This window comes from Mangifera indica, chromosome 3 (genome assembly GCF_011075055.1).
Source record: "Mangifera indica cultivar Alphonso chromosome 3, CATAS_Mindica_2.1, whole genome shotgun sequence".
In the NCBI taxonomy this organism is placed as follows: domain Eukaryota; kingdom Viridiplantae; phylum Streptophyta; class Magnoliopsida; order Sapindales; family Anacardiaceae; genus Mangifera; species Mangifera indica.
Window position 1 is genome coordinate 7164096 of NC_058139.1, and position 20106 is coordinate 7184201.

The 20106-nt window shown below is 32.9% G+C and overlaps 1 protein-coding gene across 1 annotated transcript; it reads left to right on the top strand.

Moving 5' to 3' along the window:
- The first annotated feature begins 1661 nt into the window (after positions 1–1661).
- LOC123211758 (ABC transporter F family member 4-like) lies at positions 1662–7135 on the top strand. The gene is made up of 2 exons (XM_044630624.1): positions 1662–1837; positions 4745–7135. The coding sequence occupies exon 2, from the start codon at positions 4755–4757 to the stop codon at positions 6942–6944; it is 2190 nt and encodes a 729-aa protein (XP_044486559.1). The 5' UTR covers positions 1662–1837; positions 4745–4754; the 3' UTR covers positions 6945–7135.
- The last annotated feature ends 12971 nt before the right edge of the window (positions 7136–20106 follow it).

Sequence of the window (20106 nt, forward strand, 5' to 3'; positions counted from 1 at the left end):
TTATAAACCATATTAAAACATTGAAAATCTGTTGGAGCAGGTGAATAATATTTCAAATTCAATGGCTATTAATTAAAGAAGCTGTTTCGTCTCAACCAAGCATATGTTTCCTATTGCTTAAACAATAGAAAGAGATTAACGACAGAGGTTCCACCATATTAGGGCACACGTGACAGATTTATCATCAGCAAAATCTCTCAAATGATCCCATTGTCTCTTAGTCTTCTTTATCATCACCAGACACCGAAACCCTAATTATCAATATACGCTTCACCATCTTTCGGGCACAAATATTGCATGAAGAATATCGTCCTTAATATTCTTCTAGATAAAGAATTCGATTGACTTCTGATCATCTGATCTTTTTCAATTTTGTTCATGTTGAACTATTGATTTAGATATGAGATGGGTGGAGTTTGTGGTGGTAGTTATTAATTATGTATTTGCATGACCTTCATACTGCATACTTTAAAATGAATCTTTAAAATACCATTAAACATAAGAGATATTAACTAGTTAACTCTTTAATTTAAAAACTTATAATAGATTCAAGACTCAAATATTATAACCAGTGACCAACGATATATTAAATCTTCTCAAAAGAAGACATATTCTAAGAGATTATTTGAGGTCAAGTAAATATTGATAGATGTGATATATATCCAAGCCTAAGAGTTCATTAGTTTGAGATAAGACAACAATTTAGTGAAATAGTACTCTATCCAATTCTGGGCACTCACGAGTTATACATCTAGATAACAAGTACAACTTCGTTAAGATGAAGAAATTTTTTTCATGAGTTGAACCTAGAGATTGCCTAAAATGTTATAATTGGTTCACAATCTCCACAATCCTATAGTGAGGCTTTTAGTAGAACTCAAGTTCAGTAAATTTTTAAAACTATAACGTAAGCCCCATTCTAACTCATTTTGAGCTTGATTGAGCCAAGCTAGCAATTGAGCTTGAGCCAGCTTGGATTGAAATTTAGTTATAATAATATGTCATCATATAATTAAATATTATTTTATATATAATTTAAAATTACTCAATCACATAATAACATATCATCGTTAATATATAAGTTAATATTTATTATTAGTATATATAGTTTTATTGTTTTAATAACTCTATTACAATAATTATCCAAATAAATTATAATCAAAAGAAATAAACATAGAAGTTCAAAATATAAAATTCTCATGACATTGATCATCAAACAACGTACAAATAAAGCTTAAACAATTAGATTACATACCTTATTTTCATATTCACAAGTGAAAAAATGACAAGAAATTAGTTTAATGTTGTGGTGGCTGCAACTTTCTTTTCTTTGAAAATAAGAGCAAATAATAGCCTTTTATAAATATATTTATAATTTAATTCTAAATATTATATAGTTAATATATATATTTTTTCAAATCGGACTCATTAGGGGGGATGATGGGCCCAAACTTATATTGGGCCGTAAATTGTACAGCGGTTAAAGATGGGTTGTGTTACCCCCAACTGGACACAGAAAATGTTGCAGTTTATTGGTTCCCCTTCATTTATCAATGGGGTCCACTGATATTTATTTTACATGAATGGCCTAGATTAAGTGTGTTTCGTTCTGAGAAGGTCAGTTCAAGCCTCAGGCCCATTAAAAAGACATAAGCCACGATATAACGCCAGAAGAATAAGGCCTAACAGGAAGCCCCATCGGCACCGTCCTCCTGCCTTCTATTTCGTTAGGGTTTAAATAATCAGATTCCATCCGAAAGAGCTCATCTTAGCCGATTCTGTTTTTGCTGTTCTTTCAGCTCAAATTTGGCAATTTTAGTTCTCAGCTCGGATTAAGGTACACAAATTTATAAAATTTCTGTTCTTCAATTCAATCGATTACGCAATACAACTGTTGTTTGGCTGCTTTCGATTGCATGTATTGTGATTTTTTTTTTTCTTTTTAGATTCATTGGTTTTGTTGTTTTTGAATTTGATCAATCTTAATTCAATAGGTCTAATTAATTTTGGGAGCCAAACAGAAGCTTTCCCAAATTGTTTTTATTTTCACTCTTTAAAATTTTGAATTCACAATTTGATTGATTATAGAAGTCCGTGATTTAGTACTTTAGGGTTCTATGTGATTTAATTTATTGGGCCATTGCAAACGATTCATATGGTAGTTCATGCTGTAGCGGTTTGTTTGTTCTTGTGGATCTTTATTTATTTATTTATTTGGCATAGTGGGTTTCGGATTTATATTTTGATGTTGAGTTTGCGTCTGAATGGATACATTGTAATAATCTTGTCTAAATAATTAAATATTATCAGAGGGGTGAGTAGGTGATGCAGACCATATAGTTTTTGAATTATTAAGGCAGGGGATTTGATTATTTCCTTATATTTAGGCTTTCCATTGTAGATTTTCTTACACTGATTTAAATTAGATTTCTTGTTTTAGATGTTTTCATCTTTAAAGTAATTTTTTTCCACCCTTAATAGTTTTATCTATTTTCGTAATAATCTTAGGATATTAGTTACGTAGATAGAGGTCTTTTGTAACTTTGAATGATAGTACTCTATTGGTTAAAGCTCAGAATTTGATTTGTTCATATTCATTTGGCATCAACTAGTTTTAATTGGTATTATCAGAATCAACAAAATTAAGGTAATGTAATCCACTGCGATGGTTGGTATTGCATTCCTGCTGCATCAGTAGGTGGATTTCTCAATGCTATGCATCAGTAAATGGATTTCTTGATGCCAGGGAGCAATACTTTTAATTTTCTTGGATTTTGATTCCAAAATCTATTGTGGATTGAAGAAGTCATGAGAAGTTGCTTAGCTTTGGTTATTTATTTATTCAAATTTCTGTGGTTTATTGCATATGATTTAAGGTGTTGTTTTGACAGCAGTAATGTTGTTCTGAATGGTTTTGAACCTAAGATAAAGGGAAAAACCAATTTCCATCCACTAGATTTTGATACATTGGTAATTGAAGGTGCTAAATTGTGTATCAGTAAACCTTTATGGAGTTTGTCAAGTTTTTTTATGGTATTGGTATGACCATTGGCTTTAAATGAGACTAAAAATGCATTAACATCTGGAAGGTTTGGGCTTTTGCTATCTTTGTTTACTGTATTTTTATTAGGAACCCAGCTCTTATTCAACAAAAATAGAGGATGAAAATACAAAATACACAATAAAATAAAACTATTTTATTAATAAAAAGATTATAAGGATAAACTGAATAATTCGAAGAGTTTGGGGTCTCCCATTTCGAACAGTTCGAGGATCTTGGACCTCCCATTTTTCGACCATTCGAGGCACCGAAAACCTCCTTGAATCAGTCAAGGTTGAGTGCCGAAATTACAAAACCGTAATACATTTTTTTCTTTCCTATTCTTTTGAAACCTAAAGACCTTATGTATAATGAAGATCACCATTGGATTGAAGATAAGTGTTCAAATCCTAACATTTTCTTCCCCTTCAAAACCACTTTGTCCTTAAGAGGAGTATTTTTTTCATATGTATATCTAATTTTTTTCTTTTTTTTTTTTTTTTTTTTTTTTGATTTTTTTGTTGGATTTTGTTTTTTCTCTTTTTTTTTATACATCTACTCACCCCTTTTTCTGCCCACTTCCTTTCCACCTCTCCACTTTTTCCCAAGCGATCTCATATATCTTTTCTTTTCAGTTGTCTCATCCAGCTTCTTTGTTTTATTCCTTTTTTTCAACTTTTCACGCATTACAGTTTTTTGCAGTTGTTTTTATAGCTATCTCACACAACTTTCTCTTTTTTAATTTTTTTTCCTCTCTTCCCTTCTTTTTTGCGTCTTCTCTCTTCTTTCTTCTATAAATTTGTTTTTCTTCATGCTTTTGTCATCTTTCTGTTTCTTCTCCTTCTTCTTCTTCTGTTTTTTTTCCTTCTTTCATGTTGCAGAATTTCTTCCCTAGTCGGCCAGACTTTTGTCATGAATCCACCGCTATATCATCAATCTTGTTCACATTTTGTCGCTTTTCTTTCTTCTTCTTCTATTTGCCTTTTTTTTCGACCACCTTTCCGGTGTCAAGTCTGGTAACCCTTCACGCTTTTTATCGCCAATCTCTCTCTCTCGTTGGATTGAGTGCTTTGATACCATTTATTAGAAACCCAACTCTTATTCAACAAAAACATAGGATAAAAACATAAAATACACAATAAAATAAAACCATTTTATTAATAAAAAAATTATAAGGATAAACCAAACAATTTGAGGAGTTCGGGGTCTCCCATTCTGAATAGTTCGAGGAGTTCGGGACTTCTCATTTTCTAACTATTCGAGGCACTGAAGACCTCCTTGAATCAACCAAGGTTAGGTGTCCAAATGACAAAACCCTAATATATTTTTTTCTTCCCCATTCTTTTGAAACCTAAAGACTCTATTTATAATGAAGACCACCATAGGATTGAAGACAAGTGTCCCAATCCTAATAATTTTCAATGGTGATTACTTGTATTTGTATGTTTGTGATAGCTTCATTGTTTATTTATATTGGAATTGACCCCACCCGATTCTCTAATTTAAAGTCATCTGGCTATCTTGATTATCATTATTGCAATTTTTTGGATGCTTTATTTATATGTTTTATTTTGGAAGTATGGCCAACAATTGTTTCAATGGGTCATTCACTTGGTCTCTCTATCAACCATTTACTGAGTGTAGTATATGATGAGTTATCAAGAATCATAGAACTTAATTATATAACATTTCTATTCTCAACAGAATATTCTCAATGGGGAGGAAAAAAACAGATGAGGCCGGTGCAACAACAAAAACCAAGTCGAGCACTAAAGAACTTCCAAAAGATGGGAAAAAACTCTCTGTCTCAGCCATGCTTGCTAGCATGGACCAAAAACCGGATAAACCTAAGAAGGGATCATCCTCTTCAAATGTTTCTGGTAAATCCAAGGCAAAGGCAGCAGCAAAACTCTCATCTTATACAGACGGTATTGATCTCCCTCCCTCAGATGATGAGGATGATAATTATGTATCAGGGGAAGACAAAGAAGAAATTGATGTCAGAAAACAATTCAATAGAGAGCAGAGAAATGAAACAAAGCAGCTAGACATATCTATAACTGACAAAGAATTGAAGAAACGAGAAAAGAAGGACATGCTTGTTGCACAGGCTGCAGTACAAGCTAAGCAGGAGGCCCTTAGGGATGATCATGATGCTTTTACTGTTGTAATCGGTAGCAGGGTTTCAGTTCTTGATGGTCAAGAGGATGCAGACGCAAATGTCAAGGACATCACAGTTGATAATTTCTCTGTGTCAGCCCGTGGGAAAGAACTTTTGAAGAACACTTCAGTGAAGATCTCCCATGGGAAAAGGTATGGTTTGGTTGGACCGAATGGAATGGGCAAGTCTACACTGTTAAAGCTGCTTGCTTGGAGGAAAATTCCAGTACCCAAAAATATTGATGTGCTTTTGGTTGAACAAGAAGTAGTTGGTGATGACAGAAGTGCTCTTCAAGCAGTTGTTTCAGCAAATGAGGAACTGGTCAAGCTCCGAGAAGAAGTTTCATCTTTGCAAGCTTCTGCTGCTGGGGCTGAGGATGAGGAGGATGATGGGGATGATGTTGGAGAGAAGCTTGCCGAACTGTATGAGAAATTGCAGATCTTGGGGTCAGATGCTGCTGAAGCTCAGGCATCAAAGATTCTCGCAGGGTTGGGTTTCACCAAGGAAATGCAAGGTCGTCCTACCCGATCATTTAGTGGTGGCTGGAGGATGAGAATATCACTGGCTAGGGCGCTTTTTGTGCAGCCAACTCTGTTGTTGCTGGATGAACCCACCAATCACCTTGACCTTAGGGCTGTTCTCTGGTTGGAAGAGTACTTGTGTCGGTGGAAGAAAACTTTGGTGGTGGTTTCTCATGATCGTGATTTTCTGAACACTGTCTGCACTGAAATTATTCATCTCCATGATTTAAAGCTCCATTTTTACCGTGGAAATTTTGATGATTTTGAAAGTGGGTATGAGCAGCGCCGTAAAGAAATGAACAAGAAGTTTGAGATTTATGAGAAGCAAGTGAAAGCTGCTAAGAGGTCAGGAAACCGGGTTCAGCAGGAGAAAGTGAAAGATCGAGCTAAGTCTGCTGCTGCCAAGGAAGCATCAAAGAACAAGGCGAAGGGAAAAGTTGATGAGGATGAGCCCCGGGCAGAGGCCCCAAAGAAATGGCGGGATTACAGTGTTGAATTCCACTTCCCTGAACCTACTGAACTAACGCCACCTCTTTTGCAGCTAATAGAAGTCAGCTTCTCTTATCCAAACCGTGAGGACTTCCGGCTCTCCAATGTTGATGTAGGTATTGATATGGGCACTCGTGTTGCTATTGTGGGACCAAATGGTGCTGGAAAATCTACACTGCTGAATCTTCTTGCTGGTGATTTAAATCCAACTGAGGGCGAAGTGCGAAGAAGCCAGAAATTGAGGATTGGAAGATATTCACAACACTTTGTGGACCTACTGACCATGGAGGAAACACCTGTTCAGTATCTTCTTCGGCTCCATCCTGATCAAGAGGGACTTAGCAAACAGGAGGCTGTTCGTGCCAAACTTGGGAAATTTGGACTCCCTAGTCATAATCATCTTACTCCAATTGCAAAATTGTCTGGAGGGCAGAAAGCACGTGTTGTCTTCACCTCAATTTCTATGTCAAAGCCACACATATTACTGTTGGATGAGCCTACGAATCATCTGGACATGCAGAGTATTGATGCCCTTGCCGATGCTCTAGATGAGTTCTCTGGTGGAGTTGTCCTGGTCAGTCACGATTCAAGGCTCATATCTCGTGTTTGTGAGGACGAAGAGAAAAGTGAAATTTGGGTTGTAGAAAATGGAACGGTACTGTCATTCCCTGGATCGTTTGAAGAGTACAAAGAAGAGCTACAAAGAGAAATTAAAGCAGAAGTTGATGATTGAGGAGACATGCGAGGTAAAAAGTATGGATGGTTTTAGTCTCATCATACAATTTTGCATACTTTTTCTTGTGTTTTTATTAAGTTGTATTGATTTATCAAAAGGGACAGCAGCATCATTAATCCATATGTGTGAGTGTAATAATCCATGTAGCGGAATTATTGAACATAAATCCTATTTAATTTTAAACTTTACCATGCCTGTAAACATGCACTAGTTAAATTGATAATTTGAATTATTTAACATAATTCAAATCAAATCATGAGTCAAGTTTGAACCGGATTGAGTTATCTATTCAATTTGTTAGTTAAACCAAATTGAACTTTCTATAGCTCAAGTTTGGTTTAGTTTTAAAACGAGTTGAATCTCTTTACTCAAACTCGATTCATATTTGAATTAAATAAATTTGAATTAAAGTGAATCATCCTTCAAACCTGAGGTAGCTTGGAACGGGTCTAACCTACTTATAGCAGCAATAAATTAATGAATGTTTTTTATAAATTTTTACATTACAATGGAGGTGGTATTGGGTCAAGACTTGTACAATAGTAGGTTTTGCAAGTCATATCGGTCCACAAAAAATACTAAAATCCATGGCACAGTTTGCGTTTTAGGGGGCCATGAGTCCAGGCCCACGGTACAATCTGATTAGCTTGTTACTATGCGAAAAGAGAATCCGATTGATAAAATGAAAAATATCATGCATGTTACATAAGGTGGATTTTTCCACCACATGGAAGACAAATTAGAAACTTGTGTGGGAATGCTTTCAATGATTTGGTGGCTTCCCACATGTGAGCATAATTTTCCCACCCAGCAAAGAAATGAGCCATTTGGGCAGACAATATTAACTTTGGGTGGCCTGCATTAAATGGTTTTGGAAAATTGCCTTATCTCATGTATTGGAGGTGGCAAAATCTAGTATCAATATTCCCTCCACTCTTCATTTGTAATAGATATATACATGGATTATTAATTCGTCTCTAGCCTCTCATCTTTCTTTTACTTCTGCTTTCATTCCTCTTTTCCAATTATTAAAATTTATAACAATGCAAACTTTCAAAACCCGATTGATAAAAATTAAGTCAACCTTATGCAAATACATTTTGACTCTCTTCAATCACAACAACATTCCAACTCAATCACTAATATAGCAATTAAATCCATCAAATTCAGCTCCCTGAAGCTAAAACTCTGATTTTATAAAAATCTTAAAACCTTAAATAATTATATTAACACAAGTGTTTATAATAAAATTTATATAACATAATCACTATTAAACTTTTTTTTTTAAATTTTATTAAGTTAAAATCATTTCAAATCTTCAAAATAATAAATCAAATGGAAGAGAATGAATTTAAATTTAGTTTATACGAAGAGTTAGATTTGTTCTCCTATAAAAATAGGAGTAACTCTTTTCGTATAAACTCTTGTTATTTTAATTAATATTCCATATAATAAACATATTTTAATTCCCATGCACATTCTTATTTATTGACAACGTTTGATTCAATTTTTCATTTTTCATTAAAGAAAACGAAAATCCTCACCATTTTAAAACCCATGCACATTTTGTTTCTCTCTCTCTCTCTACGAATTTACCATGTTTAACTAAATTACATATTTCCATGTTATCGTGTTTCATGGGAACTCATAACATCAGTCTACGCATTTTAATTTTCATACACACTTACAAGGCATCGATAATTTTTCTTTTTCTTCAAATTAAGCACACAGCCGAAATGCTATCAACTATCACCCGTCAATGGCCAGGCAGTCTTAGCTTCGGGATGAGCAAAAACCATCTCTGACTTAATTGACGTCGTCATCATCGTCATCTTCTGGAAGCACTTCTTCTTTTCTTTTAACTAGCCCTAGTGTTGTTTCATTTAGGGTTAGATTCGAACCGAATCCGTTCGAGTTCGAGCTCGGTTTGAACGAGCTTGAAACGAGCCAGCCCTAAGCCAGCTCGAGTGAGCTCAAGCTCGAGCCAATATTTTCGAGCTCGAACTGAGCTCGAGTTTAATTGTCAAAGTTTGTAAATTAAAATTTTTGATACAAAACGACGTTGTTTTGACTAATATATATTAAAACGATATTGTTTTAATAACAAATACTCGAATTTGAAACGAGTCAAACTGAGTTCGAGCTCAAGCATAACGAGCTCGACGAGCCCAAGCTCGAGCTCGAGCTATATTATTATTAAGTCGAGCTGAGCTCGAGCTAAATTTGGCTTGAATCCAACCATAGTTTCATTTATTGAAAGGATTTTCGGCGCCATGGCGACTCAATCTCTGCCTCCTCAAAAAAGAAAAAAAGTGACAATGCACCCAGTTAAAAATCAGTTGAATCAAACAATGTGTCTAATAGTTTAGGATGGTTGTATTTGATCGAGAGTGTTTGAGACTCAAATAAAAAAAAAAAAAGTCTCACATCCAATAAAATTGAGTAAAGTGAGTTGTATATAAATATGTAGATTGAACTTTAACAAAAACTAATTAATTTTATGTAATATAAGTTTCGATTTCTACATTTATAATCCTAATATATATTCCAACAGATCCATCCACATTAAATCTCTCAAAAATCCATGTTTTTAAATCAATGACTTACAACCGATCTTCCAAACTTGAGGTTTCTTTTTCTTTTTTAATTCTATTTGGTTTCTTTTAATGATTAAAAAGTAGATGAAGGAAGCTCAAGGGTTAGTAAAATTGATAAAATATTAGAATTTTTAGGATTAAAAGTTAGGTTTAAACCTTTGTCATGTATATGAAACTTTAACTTATTGAATATAATGATTATGGGTCTAATTACTAAATATGAGTTTATCCATCCAATTAATATGAATAAAATTGAATTTAGTCACTGTATCTTGAGCTTATCCATCAACCAATGCGAATGGATTCTCCAATACCACCAGTACCCAAAAAAAAAAAAAAAAAAGTAAATGGGATTGCATGAATATAATGATAAGTTAGATTTTTGTGTGTGGGTGCTTTAGTTTAAGAAGAATAAGGGAATAATACGAAGATGATTAATTTAATTCTTTATTTTGAAAACGTGCAACATGATATATTAATTTTAGTGCATAATATCATTTATATATAATAACATTACCTTGGAAGAATCCTAATTTAGCAAAGCTCCCTTGATTTTTTTGAACTTATTTCCCTTTCTAAATAGTGAGTCATAACGTAGTAATAGTACTTCCCAAAATGTTCAATTCCCAAAATTAGCTGATAGCAAAGTGATGTACCTCGAACAGAAAGTTTGTGTATAGATTATAATTCTAGTTGTTTTCAAAATGACGTCAATCCTTAACCACTAATATCAAAGAATAAAATGTTCTAAGTTTAGACTATGACTATCTATCAGAATTCTCTTCTAAGTTGATAGTAAACTGTAGGTAAATTCTTTGTTTACTAGTGAAATTGTCATTGGAAGAGACAGGATTCAGGGCTGAGGTTACTCTATAGCAATAATTGTGGTTGGAAGAACAGGAAAACGAAACCTAAATGACAAAGAAAGACTTGGTACAGTGAAATGTTAACATGAATACTGGGGCCGGTAAAGTGAAATCTTAGCATCGATAATTAGACATATTAAAGGGATTGAAGTAGTTTGTGGCATGCCCCAAGCCTCCCGTTATTTTGGCACAGGCCAAGGGGGCATGCCTGGAAAATTATGGGTCGTGTTAGACTCACAAGTTATATGGATTATATCATGGTCTTATGATAAGGCCTTTAGACCAATCTGATACTGACCTACTAAAAATCCGTAAAGGTATTAGCCAAAACGATTTTGAGCCATGTCATTGGCCTAACTATACTTGCACGGCGGACCTAGCATGGCACGACCGATAGGTAAATCCAGCCGCACCTGCTTTGGCCAAGCACGACCAACTGGCCTGTCTAATAATTCTTAAAGCTAAAGCCACAAGGCCGATAGGGCAGTAGTATATTCTTTTGATGTGACAAGAAATTTCTCTTTCTTTTCCCCTTTGCCTTTAGAACCATATTTTCATTAAACTTAATCCATGAAACGATTAATAAAAAAATAAAAAATGAGACAGATTTTAGATACATTATCACATTAAGAAAATTATATGTATAAATAATGATATATTATTATTATATGATTGATAATTAATTTAATTATACAATAACATATTATTATTTATGTATAAAAGTTATACATATAATATTATTCTTATCACATATACATAAATAACATCATGTATTAAATAATATTTATTTAATAATTTTTTCTCTTTGAAAACCTTGGCAGTACAAGGACTCTTTATTGAAACGAGAATAATAAATCTATGTGTATAATTTTTGTGCATAACTTTATATACAAATAATAATGTGTCACTTTGTGATTGAGTGTTAGTTTATTTTTAATTTTTAATTATTCAATCACATAGTAATACATTATTATTTGTGTATAAAATTATGCCAAAAGACCTACACATGACATTACTCAAAGGTGAAAGATACATTGAGATAGGGGGGATTATGTTATTTATGAATTGATGAGTGCAATGCTTGTATTCGGAAACGTTTTCCTTGGCATGCACGCTATTTCTTTCTCCACCTTGTCCTTCCTCTTACTATTTCAGGTCCTCCCTCAAGGCTGAGTAAATGATCCAACTCAATTTCCTGGCAATCAATCAAGTCATTGCTGCTAAATTTGGAAATAGATTGCAGCACACCGCCCACACTGCACTCCTTCCGATACTCCAAAGTCATTGAGCAAAGCTCATAACTCTCCTCTACTGAGCGAGGGGCGCCCTAATAAGAAAGTTAATAAAGATCAGTACATGTGCGTGAAGAAGAAAGAGAGTCAATAAAGATATTGATTAGAAATCATCACTACCTCTAGTACATAGTTAACCAGTCTTATATGGCTCACATGTTGATTGACATCGATGTCCGTCCATCCAGGCTGAAATTTTTGGAACAAATTAACACACCAAGTTGCTATCTCTCTCTCTCTCTCTCTCTCTCTCTCTCTATATATATATATATATATATATATACACACACACACATATAAGATGATTGATTGGTTAATCTATTAGATAGACTTACATTTAAACCTGTGCGAATGTAATCTGCTTCTTCAGCATCAAGCTGCAGAAGTTTTCTGCTATCTCTGGTGACGAGAGGGTCACAGTAATGCATTACAATGGAATTCATTCCTCCCAAGACGTCCTCGCTCACCTTAGCAAATTTCCTTGTTTTCTTATTCATCATCGCAAATAAACTGAATAAAAGATACCCAAAACATGCAAAATAATTTACATGAGGTTAAGCCAGTAAGCCATATTATATACTTACACAAAAATGAGAAAAACATATGTAAAACAATCTCACTACTTTGCTGAAGTGTATGTCGGGTAGTTGATTTAGATATGGTGAGACAATCTATTGAAAATTGACAATATGTGGATTTATTTAATTAGATGGTTCATCGCATCAATAAAGTGTGCTGACGATCTAATAAAATATTTCTTAAAATAAATTCTTAAAAATATTCTTACTGTTTTGGTACTTTGTATTGCATGTTTTTTGGCAGTCCTGACCCTTGTTTGATTGTTCATGATGTGCTTAGATTGTCAGTTGGACTTCCGTTTTAGAGGCTTCATTTTGCTTTGTTTTATATATTCTTTAAAGAAAAAAAAGAGAAAGAAAGAAAAGAAATAGGTTAACCTGGATGCCCGTATCAAAGTTTTGCCAGTCTTGAAGTCTCGGATGAGCCAGTCTCGACAAATGCCTTTCCTCCTTGACAGATACTTCCAACCATCTACTTGAACCACATCACCCCTTCAACATTAAAAACAAAGCCAATATATTATGCTTAATCAAGTTTCATATACTTGAAAAATGCTCATAAGTTTTGAAGGATTATATAGTTAAATATGACTGTAAATTTTAAAGTGGGTTACGCACCATGAAGGATAGTGATCCACCTCCATATGCGACCAGCAAGCCACCCATATGAGGTCCTTTTCAGTCATCTCTAGCGTTGAGCCAAAGCCATCAGTCAGTATTCCAGCACTCTTGACATGGTTGAGTGACGTGTCCTACACACAAACAAATTAAATCCAATTTGAAATTAATATCATAACACATCAAGCTTAATATACAAAAGCATTTCATTTTAGATATAATTAAAACCTGTAAATAATTCATCAAGGCCTCAATGGATAACTTGAAATCACTTCCTAATTCAGACGGTCTGACTGAAAAATTTTGCTGGAAAATAAGTCCATCATTTAACAATTTTCCAGTAGATGGCTCAACGTTAATCAATGGTTTCCCATTAACATGTTCCCACTTTTCCTTGGTGGGTGCAGACAGTTGATTGATGTTCTCCAGAGGCTTATTCTTTTGGCTTTCTGATATCAGTGATGATATCCCACCATTGATATTTAAGCTGCAGGCTATTTTATGTCTCTCAACCTTCTCCCGACCACTATTAGCCGGAATAAAATTAACTTTGATTGGTGAGGTCAATTTCATAATCATGGTGATGATCTCTTTTTCTTCTACTAAATATGGTATCAATGAACCAAAAAGAAGATACTGTAAAAGAAGTTTTATCAGAAGATATATAAATCAGAACACAATAATAATAATGTTGAGCTACATGCATCTACGTAATATATGCGTTATATGATAAATACACACACACACACACACAGAGGCTCTTTTATAAATTCCTGGTATTCAAATGACCTGCTGACAAAAGTTTAGTGGTGTTAGATCAAATGAAGCTGCCGCCTTGAGCACCCTCAGCCTTCAAATTCATAGTATAAGAGAATTCGAATGAAAGCTGCTATGTATGCATGTGAACGACCAAGTTTGCTGGAATTCCTTCTTTATATGCTAACCCTTCATCTGTTACCAAATCAAGTAATAAAAAATAATCATATTATTCGGCTATTATTAATATTAATGTGTCAGCCACCCAATAATCCCAAGCCTACTAACTGGAAACCAACTCACCCAATCAATCAATCAATTTTATATTCGCCTTTGTTTCAAGCGAGGTAGAATAAAATATTGGCGGAATTCTTTTTTGGCAAAACTCGATGAATTACTAATATGAATATTTAGAGCTACAGGGAGCAATAACTTATATTAATTACGTTTAGGCATAGCAACCAGCCATCCGGTCGTGTCAGGGTTTTGGGACAAGGTGCTTGTTTGGTATGATTTATTAAAAATGATAAAAAGACAGAGTTTTATAGATAGGTTCATAAAAGCACGTAAACAGATGCCTTAAATACTTATGAAGACATAATTTAGAGGATTTTAAGTAGTGTCGTAAGCTTTGACATATTTATGGGCTATTCAAGCTCGTTAAACTTACTAATTAATGGATTTCGACACAATCCAACCTTTAAATATAGTGGACTGTATTGGATATTCACCTAAACTTCGATGGAATGATAAATTTTTAACCATTTAAGTTTTTTCAGCGTCATCTAATTTGGTAAGTAAATTTTGTTAGATTTAACTATAAAGTTGTTGAAAAGTCAGATATATCTTTCAGTAAAAACTATAAACTTGTAAATTCAAAACATAAAAATTATAAATTACACTTGTACAATACAATCACAAGTACTCTTTATTCTTTATTTTTAATGAATTATTAATCAAGTAAGAACTTATGATACATCATCTTTTTTGTTTTTTTAATTTTAGAATCATCATCAGTAAGATAATATTACCTTATTGACTATAATAAAATCTTTTTGCAGTTCTAATAAGGAGGAGGTGTCTTCTCAGTTCGGTACTTCCCAACAGTTTCTGTGAGTATTACCACAAGGTTAGTGTTTACTAGAGATGTAAGATTTGCTCACTTATCATCAATCTCATAATTTATTTGTTGATCTTATAATGCTTGATGTATATTTATATATTCGATAACCAGACATATCAATTGGACCGTATACCTAAAATTGATTCCAACATTTTTCGGAGACTTATGGTATATGGATTTCAGTCTAATTTTAGTCTGATCTTATACCCAATTGGGTCCTAATGTTTTCGCACCTATTCTAACATGTCTCTACGCCCTAAGTGCATAAAAATAAGGCTCCAGACAACAGATCAAGCAACACATGTATCACTTCAGTTTAGCATGAAATATAACAACACTTAACAAATTTCACAACCTTACCCCAACTCCTGTAACAGATCTTTTGACATGTAAACATTCTAGGTCATGATAGTAAAATAGATAATCATTCGAAACCCCCAGAACATGCACATCAGGCAGGCCCTCATCTTGTACCCCATTACATAGCATAAAGATATTTATTCGTATAGCCATACATTGATAATCCTCATCGTAAAAGCACAAGGAACGTCTAAGGATTTCGAAATCATTAGCAACAGATCATGAATAAAATACAACTCAATCTGGAATCTCTTTAGTTATCTGAATTTCAAAGCTAGATGATTTGATGCCGATAATCTCTTTTTCCACCTTTGGAAACTCTACTCCTCGTCACCATGAAAGTCTATGGTTTGTATAGTATGTGTTGTTTAAAAGCGCGCGATTGAGGACTATGATCTTTGTAATCTTTTCGATTTTTAGTAAATCGTTAGTGGATATCCTATATTTTTAGATGTAGGATTTCTCTTATAAAAGTCTAACCAAGTGATTAATTGTTGTGTTGTGTCTTCTTTTTTTTGTTCTTGTTTTTGAATATTGTTTATCTTCTTTTCGAGTATCAGATATAATCTCTTACAGAGAACATCATACTTAATTATTTTCGTATAGTTAAATAAAGACACTTATTTCTCAAATTCTATATGACATTTTAATATGTAATGTATATGAAGATCTTTTTGTAATGGTTGAATAAGGCCTGATATTACTTAAATCCTATTAGAGTTGTTCATACGTAATTATGCCTACGTTGTGCATGGCATAAATCAGTCAAATTCAACAACCAAATTATTTAATCTAAACCACAATCAGATCAAAATACATAGCCACATCAACTCATTCCAACGACAGCCAGATCCCCTGATCAACCAACAAAGCAACACTTTGTACGTAGCCCTCAACCAAAAAAAAAAAAAACCCAGCTAAAGCTACAGCTCCATGATATCACCGGCGACCACGATCCCCATTAAATTCATGAGGTCGTTAAGTCTTGCTAGTGGAGGTGACAAAGTCCAAAGCTGCTGAGTTGCAAACGATGGCCGCTGTTGAGGCTACAGCAAGGCAGCAATGGGGCTCTAACGATGGGTTTTACATGGGTTGGTTATTTTTTTTATTTTAAAAAATAAACATTCATTCCCTCGCTGACACACCGTGTTAACAGGCATTTTGTTATTTTCGATATCAAAAGAAGAAAATTTTTATTCGAGAAAACGTCAGGTTTATTTATTTTTACTGATGAGTGTTGTAGATGTATTCAGAAAGTTTCGTTGGCACACAGCTTTTTTCTCCACCTGGTCCTTCCCCTTACTAGTTCAGGTCCAAACTCGAGGCTGAGAGAATGATCCAACTCAATTTCTTGATTATCAATCAAGTGACTGCCACTGATTTTGCAAAGAGGTTGCAGCACACTATCCACATTACACTCCTTCCGATACTCCAAAGACATGGCGCAAAGCTCATGGCTCTCCACAACTGAGCGAGGAACACTGTAAAAAAAGAAAAAACAAAAACATTCATATATACTAAGTTGATATCATCACTTGAAATTACAGTGAAATAAATACAAATTAAAAATAATCTCCACCTCCAGAACATAGTTAACCAGTTTGATATGGCTCACATGTTGATTAACATCCATATCCGTCCATCCGGGCCGAATTTTGAGGACAAACTAACCGGTTAGATTCCTTGTTGATGTGATGGTGATACATATATAGATATGATATAGATCGATGATCTTTAGAGGGGATGGAGTATTCACCTCCTGCTTATTCTTATGGTTTTCTGAACTTGGTGATTGTGATGATTTCACAAAGTTGATCTTAAAGTGGGCTTGGTCACATCTCTTCTTCTCCAGACCAGTAGCCGGAGTAAATTTCAGCTTATTTGTTCCACAGCAATAGGGCAATGCTACCCTGGAGGATGTTGGTGTAAGGTCCATTTTATAATCACGGTGATAATCAGATTTTGTGAATGAGATAAAGTTTTCTAATCAATGAACCGAAAGGGCAAAATGGAGACAATCAAAATGTTTAGCTACATGCAATATATATAGATTTCAAATTTACGAGAAATTTTAATAAATATTATTTGAATTGCTGGATTTGCATGTGCTCCCTTGTAATTAACGTCAGAAATCCCCTCGACACCCGACAATTTAATGAATAAAAATAAAATTAGGTGTGCAATAAAAATTGAACAAATTTATTTATATAAATTAAGATAATTGAGTGTGATTGAATGATATAATAATTTTTTTTAATTTCAAAATCACCAAACCAAATAAGATTTTAGTTTATATATATATAATAAATTTACATATAATATTAGACATTAATAAACATTCAATTGTACCACCACACTGCCTAAGAGTAGTCCCAAAATCTAGGAATGGATGCCGTAAGAATTGTTCTGTACTAAAATCAACCAAAGATTTGGATTCCAATTATATATCTTAATATATATGAAATTATATATATTTAATAAGTTGTATAACTTTGTGTCCATTTAACACAACTTACGGTTATAAATTTTAATCATAAGAATAATTAATTATGTAATAATTAATTCTTATATGTTTGCAATTTCTTATAATTATTGAATTATAAATAACCATAATCAAATTATAACTTTTTATTTATGTTAAAATGTCAAATATGCTTTTAAATTTGAAAAAAAAAAATCCAACCAGCTTTTAAATTATGATTTAAATAATTTAAAAATGTGATTATAATCTATAATTAAATAATTTATCTAAAATATCTTAGACATATCATAATTGATTATTTAATCTAATAATTTAGATTAAATAAATGGGCAAAGGATATTTTTCACTCAAATATTAGCTCAATCTCAAAAATATACCTATGACAGATAACAAAAAGAAATACCCACCCATTCCTATGTTGTCATTAAATTTTTCGTTAATTTTTCCTTTAAATTTTAAAAACTAACATTTAACCCCCATACCTGAACTCTGAAAATTGACTCCCCCCCTCCCAAATATCTAATTTTTTCTTCACTTCTCCCTCCGAGCACTGGTGACTGACATTGCTAGAGGTTAAATGACTAGCATCATTCATTCTTTGGATGATGCTTGTAATCTATTCTGGATGACTCTCGTTATCCATATTTGGACGACAGAGAGTCATCCAATGGGGACGACGCTTGTCATCTAGTCATTTAATTCAGGGGGGAATGTTAGCTTTCCAAATTAAATTGGAAAAATAAGATAAAATTTTAATTATTTTAATATTACTAATAAAATAACAAATTTGCCGCTTAACCTTAAGGAAAATATGTGGATGTATTCTAACAGATTAAACTTTAGGTAGCTATTTGATTTTTTTATCTATCATAGATATATATTTATCATTTCAACAAAACTTGGGTGGGAAATTGTCCTTTTCCTAAATAAATTATACTAAAATGAAATTTTATGTAATTACCTTATAATTAATATTATATTTAGAAAACAAAGTTTAAACAGTATTGTTGATGTTCAATGATGTAATTACCAATATAACTGATAAAGTAAAATTAAGCTAAGAATAGTTTTGCAATTCAAGTTTATTTGTTTGGAAATTTTTTTTTTTTAACAAAAAACTTTATTCAAAACAAGGTAAATTTTAAATTTAATAACTAATTTCATAATCATTTAATCAAATAAATAAAACTGTTTGAAAAATTTTGATTCTATCTTTTAAAGGTTTTTTTTTTTTTTTCCCTATAGGGCGAGTTACCGCCCAACCTACCCTGTTCAATGCTCCATCATCCCTTGTACCAAACCTACTGAAATCAATAAATATTTAATTATGTTTTATAGATATATACATACCATAACGAGTAAGTTTGATGTGGGAATACATTTAAAATACGGAGGGTTGCATTTAATGTCTTCTATATATTTTGTGGATTTTCCACCACATAAGCAAGTTTGATGCGAGGATACATTTAATATATGGAGGGCTGCATTTGATGCCTTCCTTGGGAAGAACAACATATGCAAGACGTTTGGGGGATGTCTATATAAAGTATCCCCTCCTTTTATATTATACTAAGACATGCTCACATCTTTTCCTCTTTCTAAGTTAAAGGCATCAGCACTCTTTTGCTTTATCCATTGAAGCATAATCTCCTCATTTCGTTTGCATTTAGTTTTCATCTGGTTTAAGTTTCTTTTATTTATTTATTTATAACAGATTGGGTATGAATACTATCTACAATTATTAATTAATATGTTTAAATTAAAAATAAAATAAAACACGTGACACATTAACAGTATATAATATTTCTCAATTAAACTATCTTCTTGTCGCTAGACTTAATTATTTGTCTCTTAAAATTTAGCTTTCATTTATTTATACGATGATAAAACCAATGTTAGTGAATTGATTAATCATTAAATTATATAGAGAAAAGTCAATTATAATTTACTTCATCATTTGGGTAACCTACCCTAAACCCCAAATCTTTGTTGCATTGCACCCTTTTATTTACCTTATCTAGCAACAAACATCTTATTTATAAGTTAATTATAAATACCAAAACTTATGGGTTAGACGAGTTTTAAGTATTGAAAACAAGTTTTGATTGGCCGGAAATTTCAAACACCACTTCCAAATGTTGGACTTAAATCTTTTATTCGAATAATTAAATATAAACAAATACGTAAAAGAGAAAATACTATTCCAAATCACAAAATCAAGTCTCCACTTACGATTTCAAATTTGAAGTAAGAGTTTTGCATTAGTAATATGAGATTTATCAATAAAAAGCATTTTGAAAATTGAATAAAGATGAAGAGATAGAGTTAATATAAAGATTGAGTGATGATGAAAAAGATTTTGTTTAAATCCAACGATATTTTTGTTTTTAAGATTAGTTGAAAATCGAGACCAAGTGAAGATGCAAAAGGTTTTTTTAGATTTAAGAATATTTTTATCTATAAAATTAGTTGAAATTGGAAATATTT

Coding starts and splice junctions, on each gene's coding strand:
- LOC123211758 (XM_044630624.1), top strand. CDS start 4,755: ATGGGGAGGAAAAAAACAGATGAGGCCGGTGCAACAACAAAAACCAAG.